Genomic DNA, 14,951 nt, shown 5'->3' on the forward strand with positions numbered 1-14,951 from the left:
TAAATTCTATTACTCGCTAAACAAACAACCGTATCCTCTGCCGTTTTGTTTTAAAAAAACTAAACAACCTAGGTCTGACATAATTTGGTCTGACATTAATGAAAGCGTGCATGCAAGCATGTTTAATTTTAACATAAATGAAGGCTAATGGTCTGACATTACTGCAAGCGTGCCTGCATAATTTTGTCTAGAATTTTCTAAACGAACAGTATTTGTGAGATGGAAGGAGTATGCGGAAATGCTAGAAGTTTCGTACTGATAACATAAATGATGGCAGATTATTGCATCCAAAACTTATTAATTTGAGTGGAAGCTATTGCCACTTACTCTCCATGTGCTGACATGTACGTGCATGTTGTGACAGCATCTGCTGAACTAACGCGACCCAGAAATGGAGCGGTCAAGCTACCCATTACTCGGGCAGCATGAGCAGTGACCACACGCAGGCAAATCCCATTGCCAAAGGCAAACCAGACATCGGCCTCCTCCATTATTGCAAACGTTCGTTTAATTTCTTTCAGAGTTTTCACAAAAATTAAGGAACCATGGAAGAGGACGTCGGAAGGCCGGAGGTGCTGATGATCAATCGCTACGTGAGGCTTCTGGCCGCCAACGGGAACATTGCAAGCGCTCTGGGATTCCTGGCGTTGCTGTGGTCCACCGTCGTGCTCCTCGGAGGCTTCATCGACGATCTCCTGCTCAAGGAGTTCTGGGTCCTCACTGCACTCAGCTTCCTCATGGCATGCAGGTAATACATTAGCTTTCCTTCTATGTATGCCTGCCATTAATTGCCGTTGCGTCCGTCAAAACTTGAGTCGCCGTTAATGTCAAATTTTCACTCTAATGGCCCCTCGGTTGACTGATCGATGAGAGACTTGCAAAATGCATAGTGATTTGTTCTTGAACTATGTTGTGGCTCTCCCGCTAGAGTGTCTACCTCTTCCAACTCCTAGAGAGAGAAAAAAATGTCTTGTAATTAGCCGTGGAGTGGCTGCCGCAAGCAGCTCAGTCCCAATTCTGTGTGACACATACAATATCCTGAATTTTAATGGTCATATTATAGACAAAGACAACCTTAGCTTTTCCCTCACTAACCCAACATATTACGCAGGATGGCGGAAATTACTAACAACGAGCTCCGTAAAGGGATTTATATGGAAGAGGATGAAATCATTGATACTCTCCGGCAACAGAAATGGTTCGAGGCGCACAAGGTTGTAATCGTGCTGCGTGTGGTGCAAGTACTGAAGTGGATTTTTATCGTGTGTTTTATCCTGCTCTATCTTGTTTCGCCATTTGTGAACCTGGGGATCGCAATGTGGCGTCTTGTACGACGACATTATGGCGATGCGGGTGGAGATATTGGCAACAGATCAAAACTGAACGCCGCACTGGACATCTTCTATGTCCTAATTCTGTTCCAGAGTTTGTTCGCCTTCTACTGCATAGCCATTGACTTGGTGGAGAATATATTGAAATCACGAACGGAAAAACACTGTGGGCTTGAAGAAAGGCGTAAAGGAATCGTTTGGCGCTACGCTTCAGAAACAGCTAGGAAGTTCAGGAAGGACGGGGAGCTGCCTGGCAATTGGAACTTGATCGCATACGGTGTAGAGAAGCTCGAGTCTGCATCTGGGGATGACCATCTATGGGGAGCAAGGGTGTTAGACCAGTTGTTCAGTAAGGATAAGTCTGTAAGACAGGAGCTGCTATCTTCCAGGAGCTGTATCCAGAATCTGATCGGCATGATTGGTCGGAGAGGTACAGCTGATAACGTCGAGAACAGAGAGCGTGCCGCAAGGATTGTAGCACACCTTGCCAGTGACCTCAATATAGCTCACTTCCCGGGTACACTGCAATGCATCTGTTCCCTACTTGAAAGCTGTAATACGCAATCTTGTGAGCCACAAGCTACCGATCCGTCGGAGGAGCCAGAGGACCAAAATGGTGCTGACACAGTACTGCAGATCAAGGACCAAACTGAATATGAATCTGGAGGACCCAAAGAACTGGTTTCTCAAGGCCTGCTGATTCTCGAGGGGCTCACACAGGACGAAGAGAACTGTGCAGAGATAAGCAAACACCCAAGGCTGCTCTCTAAGATCACATCACCACTGCTGATTTCTCAAGGCCTGCAGATCCTTGAGAGGCTGACACAAGATGAAGAAAACTGTACAGAGATAACCAAACACCCAAGGCTGCTCTCTAAGATCACATCAACAGTGAGCAGCCATAACTTCCTCAGCAATACGCGAGACAACACAATGGTTGAAATGCTAAGCAGGTCACTCACAGTGGTGAACAGGCTACTTACCAGTCCTGGTGATGGCGCCACAAGGCTGCGCCAGGAGATGGCAGGTAACAAGGAAGCTGTCAGCAATCTGGTGGCTATTTTGGAGACTGACAGTGAAGGTGCCCAAGAACTGCATGAACAAGTCCTGGAGGTCCTGGCAGAGTTAGCCTTTGATGGTTCTTTCACAAAACCAGCTTTTGGTGAGTCTGAATGCATGCTCGACAAGCTTTTCAAGACCCTGCAACGCATCTTCCTTGAGGAGAAGGATGGCAATGCTGTGGTGGGAGAAGCAGACAGAGAGAAAGACACCAGACTGAGGGGAAAAGCAGGGGAAGCACTCGCCAGATTGCTTCCCGTTCGCGCTGCAAGAGATGCTAATAATGTTGCTGGTATACTTTCCAAGCAAGAAGAGATCAACCTATTGACCAAGGTAACGAGTAATTCGTTAACTCCTTTCGATAATTTACATACAGATAAAAATGGTGGCTAGAGATGAATTACATCAATCTGTATCATGCATGATACAATTATAACTTGCCGATCCTCTATATATGTTGTTGCAGGTGTTCGATCACATAACAGCTACAGGTGCAACCATAGGTGCAAACAATGAAAGGCAATCTGATGAAAGAAATTTGTTGGCAGCCATGTTATCCCTCGTCGTGGTGATATGCAATGAACACATTATCAGTAGAGAAGATTTTGTTCGTGCCATCCATGAAGATGCAGCACTGGTGAAGAAGCTCGCGCAGGTACTGAAAGTAAACAAGCAATGCACGGCTGAGTGTTTGAGAGTAGCGAAGCTTACCTGCCAGGTGGTGATAGCTATGGTTCAAGCCAAGCCCAGCTTCGTCCAAGATTTCAATGAACATAACTTCAAGGAAGAACTGACCGAGGCTTTGGAAATCATGTCGGAGGTTGATGGCTGCATGCTCTTTGCTTCTCTTGTGAAGGAAGCACATAAACTCCTAAACAGCGCACAAGAACATGGTAAATGATATATCTTCCTTGAACAGACTCATTTCTTCAAATTGAGACCACAAAGGGAAGCTCTTGACAAATGGAACTTTGATAGAGCTTTGTGTACTGTGTAGGCGGTAGCACGTTGACTTTCTGATTACTTATAGTTACTACTATTGATTGTTGCTGTCAGGTGTTCGTCCAACAGAATTTCATTAATTAAGCTACCACGGCCTTCAGGTTGTGTTTGTGATCAACAATCACACTGAAAAACTGAGTAACCTTCAAGAAATTGAAATCCATGAGTTGACAGGATCTGAACATGAAGTTTCTTTTGTGAAGCGACTATTTGATCGGGCAACAGCAGTGAACAAGGTGATAAACTTCAGAGTCATCAACCACACTGAAAGCAAGGCCAGGAATATGCATGGAGAATGATGCATCGTAACCACAAGAATGTACGTGTTATATGCACACGAAGACTTCTAGTAGTAGAATATGAACCATGCATGAAGTTATATGTGTATCAGAATTTTGTAATTTCTATTTTGATGCCTGCTGCAGTGCATGACAACATGAAAATGCTAGCACGCAGCTCATTGAAAAATGTGGAATCCATTTACCTTATGGTTTATTCTTATTAATGTTGTGTTTCTTACACATGGAACTTTTAAGTGTTCTTTTGACAAACCTTGATGTGTAAAAGATTGCAATGTTCAGATACTAAGACTGGAAATACTGTTTCTTGTTGCCCATCCATAATAAGCATTTTATTCAATTTTTCAATTGTAATCAAGATTTTTCAAATAGAGCATGTTGTACGGATTGCCTCCAGGATAGCTCGTGCAATCAAATATTTTTTGAAGAGAAATGGCATCATATTTCTCATTTATGGATCACTGCGAATTCATTTGCCCCTTACCATAAATCTTCATGTGATGCCATATTACAAAACCCTGGTTGTGCATATCCATCTTCTCTTATGTGCTATGTGTCATATTACAGAAGTGTTGATTCAAATCCATATTTTGAACTTCCGATAATTCTTAGGCCCCGTTTGGATCATTGGAATTGAATTCCATTCTAATAATTATAATTTAGATACAAATTAATTAAGCTAATATAATTGTATGTGGAATATAGTTGTATATTATAGTTGGTGATATGGGAGAGATACTTATATGCTGCATTTCTACTATAGAGAAGCGAGTCCAAGAGCGTGCTATAAGAATTGAATTCCATTCTAATAACCATAATCTATAGAATCAATTTCCATCTCCCACCCCATGAATTTAAGATAGGCTTATATCTAAACTTTGGAAAGTTGTGGAATGCCACATTCCAACATAAATTAGCCTACTCCATTAAATAGATTCCAATTTCTTCAAAATGAAAGGACCCAAACGGGGCCTTAGTGAAAAAGCATTTTGATCTCCAAGAGAATTTCAGAACTTACCATTAAATCCGTGATTCACCATCAGGTTGTACACCTTTCACAGCTCTCCACTCCGCGCCTAGAATGTAATGTGCCATTCTTATATTTTTCTAAAAGAAAATATTTTTCATGTGGACCAAAATTCGCCATAGTTATGGTATTATGGGTCACTTTGTCAATACCACAGCCCTTCTCCGCTAGTAATAGCATCTTCGAGAGGCTGGGATGTGGTCAAGGTTTCCAATTTCATACATCATGTCATTAAATCCACTTAGCAATCCTTATTAGGATGTTAAATACAATGTCATTAAATCCACTTAGCAATCCTTATTAGGATGTTAAATACAAGGATGAAGGATTAGAAGTTCGGTATTGATGATTTCTTAGTTAAGGTGAAATTTGATGATCCAAAGCAAAGTTTAGAGGTGATTTGGAGTTTTCCAAAGAAGAAAGGATTAAAAAGGGAATACCAGCTGGCGCACGAAAAAATTTGTGAGCCACGCCAAATCAGTCGCAAATTCTGAAATTTTTCCCAAATTCTACAGCGAAATGCTAAAAATTCCATTCCGTTCCCCACTCTCGAATCTCGATGGAGCTGAGCGGCGGAGACAGCGAGGGCGCCCCCAAGCGTGCGAAGCTCTCCTCCGGCGATGCCTGCGGCGGCGAGGACTGCCTCAGCGCGCTCCCCGACGACGTCCTCGTCCTCATCCTCCTCCGCCTCGACACCACCGTCGCCGCCCGAACCAGCGTCCTCTCCCGCCGCTGGCGCCGCGTCTGGGCTCTCCTCCCGAAGCTCTGCTTCCCCCTCGCCCCCGAGCCCCACCGCTTCCGCGACACCCTCGACACCCACGAGGTACCCCTCCGCGACCTCCTCGTCGGGGCCGGGGGCGCCACCCCCGAATCCCTGGCGATCTGGCTACCCGCCGCCGCGCGCCGCGTCTCCGGCGACCTAACCCTTCTCACCTTTGATCCGGGGAAAGACGCCGGGGAGGAGGAGGGGGAGGCCGCGCAAAGAGGCGCCTTTGAGCTCCCCTGCTTCGAGAAGGCCACCTCGATCTCCCTCATCCTGGGGTTCCACGGCCTCGCCATCGCCATGCCACCCACCGGCGTCTTCGCCCGGCTCACAGGGATCTACCTGAGCTGCGTCCGGTTCCACGGCCCGTGCGCGCTCGGCGACGCCATGTCCTCGCCACGGTGCCCGTGCCTGCAGAGGCTCACCGTCGACGACTCCCGTGGACTGGGCGATCTCACCATCAACTCGGTGTCGCTGCTGCAAATGGAGCTCAGGAACCTGCGCGGGTTGTGGCAGGTCACTGTTGTGGCGCCGGCGCTCACGGAGCTAACTGTGATATACTGCTTTCGCAACGATGACACTCAACCTGTTGCAAACATCTCAGCCCCTCAGCTGGTGAGCCTCGAGTGGAAAGATTGCGTATGATCCAAGCTCCGTCCATCTTGGCAAGATGGCACATCTCCGATGGCTGGGCACCAGCTTTTATCTTGTATATGGACAAGATGGCCTTAGTCACAACCACTCTTGTTTAACGCTCTTGCAGCGCTTTGAGGCCATTGAAACCCTTTTTCTCACACTGGCATATATGCGGGTGAGATTACTTATTCTCTTATCTGAAATTATGCCATCGTAGTATCATACTGATATGTCATTGTAACATCTTTGATTACCTGGGTACAGTTTAAAATTGGATAGCAAGATCCGTCCATTTTTCTGTGACATGCCCACCAAGAATGGTCCTAGGACCTAGGCTACCACACTGTAGAATTCGCTAGGTTTTGTATAAGAAACCCAAAGTGAGCTTGATAGCTGACAACAACAATTTTCTGCTTGCTCACAACAATAGGCAGCCTGCGACAATCACTTGAAGTAGTGATATGTTTCTTTCTCTTTTTAACTTTCGTATATGACTTATGCTTGTACTGTCTATGGACGTGCAGGAGATAGAGAACTACCAATACTTGATGGAGGACATGATGGTGCTCCCTGACATTACATTTTTGTGTCTGGATGTGATTGCAAATGGACATGCCTTTGGGGCCAGCTCATTCCATGCTCTCAGACTGTGTACTGGTATAAGAAGACTGACGCTGCTATTTGCTGCTCCTACTGGCTTGGAGGTAAAGCTGTCCTTTTCAACGGGGCATAAGCTATCCCTTGTTTATCTAATATTCCTTCTAGTCACAAAAAAGAAGTGGCGTTTGGGGCTTTTGCATTTCCCCTTCTTTTTCTTTTTTTTGCCATGCTAAGGTGTATCTGTGGTAACTATGTGGCCCATTTATCTCCTAAGAATTAAAAATTAATCTATAATTTTAACTGAGTGACATACCATTTGGAATGTAAATAGTTGTTATTTTAGTTGTTGTCAGCCTGTTTGAAGTATGTGGCAGTGTCAGAAATTTGACTGTGTTGTTGAATGGCAGTTTGACAGTTCAGTTTTGGTAGTATAAATAGTTGAGAGATAATAATATGGCAGTGGACAAAGTTGAATTAGTCGTTTCTTTAGAAGTTTAGGAATATTTTTTCTTTAAAAAATAATCTTTCCTTACTTCCATTGACAACGTATGCCCTAAGGTTAACTCAAAATTTTCTTGAATTTGGACTACTGATTGCATGTTATGGTGGTTTGTGGGAATATTGTGATTTTATAAGAGAAAATATGCCCTAGTTGATGATATATTGACATATCTCAAAAGTATCAAGGAATCTGTCAAATTAATATTTCTCTGTTTTTGTCAGTCATGATCAATTAATCTTATTAAGTTGATATACTCCTTGTGTCAGGCGCAAACTGTATGCCCATCAGGTTGTATCTGTCATCAGCCAGCAGAGTGGGAAACTGAGGGACTCTCATTGAATCATCTTGAAGAAGTTGAAATCCGTCACCTGAGAGGATCTGAACATGAAGTTGCTTTTGTAAAGCGGTTATTCAGTTGGGCGACAGTGCTAAAACAGATTAAAGTAACTTTCTACTATTCGATCCCTGAAATCAAGGCCAAGGAATTGTATCAAATGTTTTGGAGCTTCTCTAGGCCAGGAATGCGCATGACATTTTACATCTATCGAAAATTTAGTAAGGTAGTATATGTGCCTGAAGACTAGTGCACCAGGGTTGGTGAACTGCACTGCGTGTGAAATGCTAGCAGATCTTTATTTTGTTAATATATCCAGTGATTATGTGCTCCTGCTTGCTGTTGACATTTTACAAACATAAACAATCTCATGATAATTTAGAGCACAGATAACATATTTCCACAAATGTAAAATGCAAAATCTGACCTGTTTTGTACACAGATAAGCCTGTGGACCCCTGATTTTTTTGGCCAAATGAATAATCAATGATACAGTGAAAATATGATTACATGGAAGCAGCAAAAGCAACAGAGCTGCACCTAATTCCTATTGGCCGAAAAATTGGGAACTTAAAGTTTTACATACAGCTAGACCTATTTCTATGTTACACAAAAAATGCCATCAACAATTTCTGGAGATAATTTACATCCGTGCTTTCACGGATCTCTCATACAAAAACCCTGGTAAACTGTACAAATTCATATCGTTATGTATCCTTCCAAAAATGGTTAGTTAAGATAAGAAGCTGCATCCAGCGTCCTGCAGGTGAAACGCCATAGAAGCTCCATCTCCGGGCTGTTAGCCGAGTCCTTCTGGATTGCAGTGCTCCCTGAGCAATCCACCTTAACTGCACAGGATTCCGCAAGCCACTTTTAGACTGGAACTGCTACTGATAGAAATGGCACTCTAAATGGCATGCAGCATCATCCACGATTAGAACAGAACTTCCTTCCCGTTAGGCCTTGGCAATGGACTAGGCTGAGGGTTTGCACTTGGAAAATGCATGGTGTTCACAAAATTTGCCGTTGAACCAGGATTGTTGCCGAAACCTAAAGGCCGAGGCGATAAGTTTTGAGTAGCTTCCTGGATTGTTAGTGGAGCCAATCGAAATGTTGATTCAGAAGACCTGGCAGCTCTGCTTGGTTCACTGGCAACAAAAAGAACTTGTTAAGATCTAGTGATGAAAAACTAGCAGTTTTTTTAACCACGACAGCACAACGATAATTCAAAGGGAACTACTCACATATTGGTATTTTTTCCTTTCATGCTCGAGTCACTCTTCGAGGTTGGTTTGTTGTCTCTTAAACTGTGAGCAATATTCTGTAATACAACAGTGGCATTATATGTATGCCATTCTCAGGTTTATTTTACCCCTCATTGGTCATGCAAGAAAAAAAAAGGTACCTACATTGACTTTAATCCCTGCAAATGAATGTATGGAGCCATGTTTGTTGTAGTGACTTGAATTGCGGATGAATGGATGATCCAACAGCTCGCTTGCAGTTGGCCTCTCTGCTGGATTCCTCTTGAAACAGCATTGCAGAAATTCTTTGCCCTCAAGGGACAAATTTTCTGGAATTGGTGGGTCCTTATGTAAAACCTTAAACATCGCGGCAGGCTGTAGGACAAAAAGGGGTAAAACTTTAGAATCAAAGTTTGCTGTTAATACCAAGAAAACCAGTGACAAATAAAAACACGCAAGGTTGTAGTGAGCGAGGTTAAGAGGTGACTAGTGACTCTAGCCACAGTATGCTTGTCTCACCTGTCTATGCCTTTATGTTATCTGGAACCCTACTTTGAAATTTCTCTATAACAGCATAATCAGACTATCTAGACCCAGTTTCTTCAGGCATGAAAACAAAAACTTTATCACGCTGGCTTTTTCTGTATAGAATGCAAGGCATCATTGACATGATAGTTTCACACATTCTTGATGTTTTGAGCAATCAGATGGCCTCATCTGTTATGCAAACATATATAGGACTATTAGCATAGCGAGCATGCAACTTAAATACTACCTCCATACCAAAAATTTTGGTTGGCCAAGGATCCCGATCACTATGGGGCAAATACTGTAAGTCTGTAACGAGAGGAGCTCAGATGCCACAGCTGAAGGACAGAACCTTAGGAGAAAGATTTGCATAAACTTTTTGGGAATAAAGAAAAAAATTATCCTGCATAATAGAAATATCCATATGCCCTTCTCAAAGTAAAGAGTGTCCTAATAACTTGGTCTAATAGATAGAATGCAGTGCAACATGAAGTAAATAATCTTTTTGAAAACTAATCTTATTGATGGACATCACGTGAAGGGTAACAGTACCACAGCAGCCTGCATATCACAGGGGAAGTGCTCCATTTCAAGTGAGCTTAACCACACTAGGAAGGCTTAAGCCATGCAATGCATGCTGTAGAATTTACTGTAAATACAAGCATGCTTCAAGTCATTACCCCTTCAAGATCACTCCAAGGAGGCTTTCCATCAAACATTTCTATAATGGTGCAGCCAAGACTCCATATATCAACAGCGACATCATAGCCTACATCTTTCATTAGTGTAGCCTGAACCATCTGAAGAAGAAACAAAATTTCGTCAACACAACACTACAGCTAAATTTATATAGTCACAACCATGTTAACTAACTTTGGTATGAAAATTAAAACATGAAGTGGCAAAATAGCGTAACAGGCTCATTGTGACAAGACAAATTGACTTTTGAGGGGGGGAAGTGATGTTGTTTTATTTTGTATGTCTGTCGCTGCCTGCCTAACTGATTGCAAATCTTAATTCATTTCGTACAAAATGAAGAAAAACTCCCTACCTCATCATCTTAAGATTTGTTACTTAAGTTGCACACACTGACTTTAAGCAGCCAATGCAATAGGCTGTGGGAGTGTGGACTCCCACTGTACTTTGCAGTTTCAGTAAGTACAGAACTTAAAAAAAAACAGTGGGCTTACTTATTGTATCATGCAACATTACAACTCTATAAAGATCAAAGGCATTTTTTGTACATGTTTTGCATAGAAAACTTGGTACTTGGTCACATGAGAAGTTGGTAGTAATACAAGGAATATCGAGAATACCTCTGGTGCCATCCAGTATGGAGTTCCCTTCAGTGAAAGATTTGGAGCTGCGGTACTTAGCTGATAAAAGGACAAAATACTGTCAACAGTGCCACATGAAAAATGTTACTGAACTCCATATGATGCTACTCACATGTTTGGCCATTCCAAAGTCAGCCAATTTGACTACACCTTGAACATCAACTAGTAGATTTGCTCCTTTAATATCCCTGCAAGTGTAGATTTTTATTTACCTTTTACAAGCGTGCATAGCAGCCAAAACAATTCTGAGAAGTTCACTCAATGTTACTCTATTGAAAGCTTGATTAGTTTGAGGTTGCTCAACATCGCTACATGTTGTCTTAAACACTTCAACAAAGTTCCTATCTTTATGTACTTCCAGGAGTAAAAAAAAACAATTTGGGATCATAGTTCCTCCATCTCCAATCCTATATGTTCAAATGACCGGAGAAATGACAAGGTCTCATGATACACAATACATAGTTGATCTCAGATGCAATAAACAATTTTCGTACATCAGACAGAACATACTGACATGAACTAAAGGAGGCAGTTAGTGTATGAACATTCATGTGAGAAAGTTTCAAAAAAAGGGGGGGGGATTTTTTAAGGAAAGTTTCTCCTAAAGAAGTTTTATGTGGGAAAATCTAAAATAGCAAAAGTTTACTGAAAGCTCCCAAGCAGGCAGAAGAAGCAGGAAGAAAGCCACGAGTTAACACAACAGTTGACCTGGCATTAAAAGAAATTGCATTTGAACAATGACAGAGATTTGCACACCTATGCATAATCTTTTGGCCATGCAAAAATGCTAGACCCCTTAGGATATGGCGGGTGAAGTTCCGAACAACTGATTCTGTCATTGCTCCATAATGTTGTTTGACATACTTATTAATTGAACCCGGATGAACGTATTCCAGGTAAATGTAAAAACGTTCTTCAATCTGCAAGACTCCACAAAGATTACATTATGAACTAACAAGCAGAGTTACTTAACTCAGATTACAATTGGGAACTTACAATGTCACTCCCATAATACTGCACTATGTTTTCATGCTTAAATTGGCTTAAGAACTTTATTTCCTGAAACATATGAAAGTATGTCAGCAAAGGCTACTGTAAAACTTGCATGTAGATCATTAGTCATTACAGTGGAGGAAAAAGGGATTTCACTAAACCACTATTACAAATTATAAGGAGAATTAAGATGACACTCTCACATACTCCCTCTGTCCCAAATTACTATTCGTTTTGGTTTTTCTAGATACATACATTTTGATATGCACCTAGATATGTATATTATCTCTATATACATAGAAAAACTTATATATCTAGAAAAGCCAAAACAAATAGTATTGGGACGGAGGGAGTAGATGGTATAACTGGAGTTGTCTAGATATACCATACAGATGCTGCAGGTAATATTTAAAAGACACAATATACTCAAGCAGCTAGAGGCTTTTCTTGGCATAAAGAAAACACTCAGCAGGAACAATAACATAGAAAACTATTCAGATAGGGAACAAAAGGTGCGTATAAAAAATTAAATATTACTCATTTCTGCAAACGAAAAGTATGTATATTATGTAAGATATACTGTCAAATTCTAGTAACCTGCTCTAACTGCTTCAAGGACTCAGCAGATTTAGCATCATCAGGAATTATGTTGACTTCTTTCATTGCACAGAGAGCTCCAGTGTGCCTGCAAGTAAATGGCAGTAACAACCTTCAGAAGTTCAGAGTTTAACATGGCGTGCTAGCTGCAGTGATATACCAAATACACTTCCATACCTATTGGTAGCTTCATACACACAGCCAAATGTGCCACTACCTAGAAGCCTTCCTTTTTGCCACTGACCAGCCACTGAGGGCATTTCGACTTTTGGAGCAGGCTGATTGCTGAAACCTGTTTGCATTGGGCTTAAAGCACCAGGAGGGAGTGGTAATGGGTGAAAGCTGACATTCCCATTTCCTTCATTGCGTGGAACATTGTTTTCTGGGTACAATTTATCATTGCGTGGAACATTGTTATCTGGGTACAATTTAGAGTGCATAGGTGACGGAGGGGCACTGGTATTCCTTGGAATAAGAATAGGACTTCTCAATGGACTAGAGAAAGAAGATAGGTCTGGAACCCCTGCATATTTTTCAGGTGAAGTTCGAGGGGATGAAGCCCCCATAAAATCTGTAGATCGGATAGATGGAGCGGACCATGCTAGGTGTCCTTGAGCAGGTGCCGCAGTAGATGAGAAGTCAGCATAGCTCAATTTTCGAGGACTGCACGCAGGACTTGAAAAGCCACTGCTTGGAGCACTTTTAGCAGGAATGTTCAATCGAAAGTCCATAATTTCTGCTGAACTCTTATCCTGGAACTTCTCACGGAATGCATTCTTGTGGTGACTAAAGGTAGCCCGCTTTGTTCCATTCGGTAGTAATTCATTTTGCTCAGGAAACTTTTGTACAGTCTGGCTTGTGAACCTATAACCACAAAACTCGTAAGGATCAGGGAATAACTCAAAAGTATTGAAAAAAAAATAGCTTCTGCTGAGCTCAAGTATATATAGCAATTATGAAAAAAAGGTGCAGGTTATACATGAAAAGGAAAAGGATTAGCCAGAAAAGGGGCAATCAGGTGATGCTGTGCTATTTTTCATCTGTCTAGTGGCTCTGTGTACAACTGAGCTAAATCAATTTATAGAAACCTCAAACACCATCACAAATGCTCTTTCCAAACTTCTGTCCAGGACAGATGGAATGTGGGGCCAGAGGATGGATGTTTGTTTTGAGCAATTGTCAAGGTGCTGTCAATCCTGTTGAAAGTTCAGTTCAAGCAAACATTCCAGTACGGAGACATTTCTGATCCCCTGTTCCTACATTTCCACAACACAATAAATGCTAACATCCCAGAATAATCATAAAAGCCCCCTTTCTTAACTACTGAAAGCAACATTTCCTCCTGATGGTTGCAACCAATCAATCTGATGTCTTGAGTATATTTGCTAATTCGTGCAGAAACTTCGCTATATTACTACCATGGTAAAATGCCAGATGCAAATTGATTGCAAATGCAGCACCTTCCCACAATGTTAAACTGGGAAACAATTGCAATTGCCCATAAACAACAATCTCTGAGCAACAATCAATCAATTCAGACCAAATTGGGCAAAAATAAAGGAGAGACGGACTCTGAAGAAAGGGAATCGACACGCACTTGGGCGCGTACGTGGCCCTCTCGCCCCACCCATCTGCGACCCCGGCGGGCGGGTCCTGCGCCTCCAGGTCGACGGGCCTCGGCGACGGCAGCGGCAGTGGGTGCAGCACGGGCGAGGAGGCGGACCTGGGCGGCTGCGCGACGGCCTCCCTGGTGCTGGAGGACCTGGAGACCGGGGTGGATGCCGGGATCCCGACGGCCTCGGACGCGCGGCCCCTCTGCAGCGGGGGCGAGGAGGATGCCCTGCGGTCGGCCTCGACGACGACGACGAGGTCCCCGAGCGCGACGTCGATGCCGCCGACGTGGCGCAGCTTCCGCTGGCGCGTGAGCTTGGGCGGCGCGGCGAGGAGGTCCCTCTCGGCCTCCCCGCCGCCGCCGCCGCGCCTCCCGCCGGGCTGGGCCCGCGAGGTGGACGCCCGCGCGGGGGAGGCCGGCGTGGAGGCCGGGAGCACGGAGGAGCGGTGGAACGCGGACTTGGAGCGCTTCCACCACGACGGCATCGTCACGCGGGGAGGCGGGGATGAGGAGGGCGAGAACGCGGGAGGAGGAGGAGGAGGAAGGGACGAAACCCTAGCCGCCGTGCGCGTAGGGTTAATGGCATTGGAGGCGGGGGCGGGAGCCGAGGAGGGGGTGGACGGCGACGGCGACGGCGGCGACGACGCCCTCCTCCTCCATTCGGGCGGCTGGGTGGCGCCTTTTCTTCTTTTCTTAATATATTTTTTATTATTATTATCTTTTTTGTCGTTTTGGGAGGCGGTCGTTGGTTTCGCGGGGTTCCGTTAGGATCGCTGACATTTCCCGCGGGCCCGGGGGGGGGGGGGGAGGAGGGGGGGTGCTCACGCGGCGTGCCGAAAGAAAGTCCAACCAGTCAAACACTTACGTTCGTTCCTTCCTTCCTTTGGTCTTAAATAATTCCGCCTTCACTCCCTGTCGCGTTCGCACGTCTTTGCAGTTTTTTTAAAAAAAAGGATTAAAAAGCCTACTATTCATTCAAATACGCCAGCTTCGAAACGAAAAGGGCGTATTTGCTTCGAATTCAAACTGTGTCAAACCAAGTTTGACTTTCTAGGATGTTGGTCTGTTTCCGCTATTTTCAGTTGTG

The 14,951-nt window shown here is 43.7% G+C and overlaps 3 protein-coding genes across 3 annotated transcripts; 2 read left to right on the forward strand and 1 right to left on the reverse strand.

Annotated features, from left to right (window-relative positions):
- The first annotated feature begins 413 nt into the window (after positions 1 to 413).
- On the forward strand, positions 414 to 3,911 carry LOC101754155. The gene is made up of 4 exons (XM_004958820.3): positions 414 to 748; positions 1,112 to 2,723; positions 2,857 to 3,283; positions 3,447 to 3,911. The coding sequence occupies exons 1-4, from the start codon at positions 546 to 548 to the stop codon at positions 3,470 to 3,472; spliced, it is 2,268 nt and encodes a 755-aa protein (XP_004958877.1). The 5' UTR covers positions 414 to 545; the 3' UTR covers positions 3,473 to 3,911.
- A 1,342-nt stretch (positions 3,912 to 5,253) lies between these two features.
- LOC101754645 (putative F-box/LRR-repeat protein At4g15060) lies at positions 5,254 to 7,884 on the forward strand. Its single transcript, XM_004955312.3, has 3 exons — positions 5,254 to 6,096; positions 6,642 to 6,821; positions 7,486 to 7,884. The coding sequence occupies exons 1-3, from the start codon at positions 5,278 to 5,280 to the stop codon at positions 7,801 to 7,803; spliced, it is 1,317 nt and encodes a 438-aa protein (XP_004955369.1). The 5' UTR covers positions 5,254 to 5,277; the 3' UTR covers positions 7,804 to 7,884.
- Positions 7,885 to 7,996: 112 nt separating this feature from the next.
- LOC101755059 (mitogen-activated protein kinase kinase kinase 5) lies at positions 7,997 to 14,535 on the reverse strand. Its single transcript, XM_012843410.3, has 11 exons — positions 13,850 to 14,535; positions 12,430 to 13,116; positions 12,253 to 12,340; positions 11,659 to 11,721; positions 11,419 to 11,582; positions 10,775 to 10,850; positions 10,642 to 10,701; positions 10,006 to 10,125; positions 8,963 to 9,172; positions 8,798 to 8,874; positions 7,997 to 8,701 (listed from the first exon to the last, which is right to left on the reverse strand). Exons 1-11 carry the CDS (start codon positions 14,347 to 14,349, stop codon positions 8,488 to 8,490), a joined length of 2,259 nt encoding a protein of 752 aa, XP_012698864.1. The 5' UTR covers positions 14,350 to 14,535; the 3' UTR covers positions 7,997 to 8,487.
- Between the last annotated feature and the right edge of the window lie 416 nt (positions 14,536 to 14,951).

This window comes from Setaria italica, chromosome II, assembly GCF_000263155.2.
Source record: "Setaria italica strain Yugu1 chromosome II, Setaria_italica_v2.0, whole genome shotgun sequence".
Lineage (NCBI taxonomy): Eukaryota > Viridiplantae > Streptophyta > Magnoliopsida > Poales > Poaceae > Setaria > Setaria italica.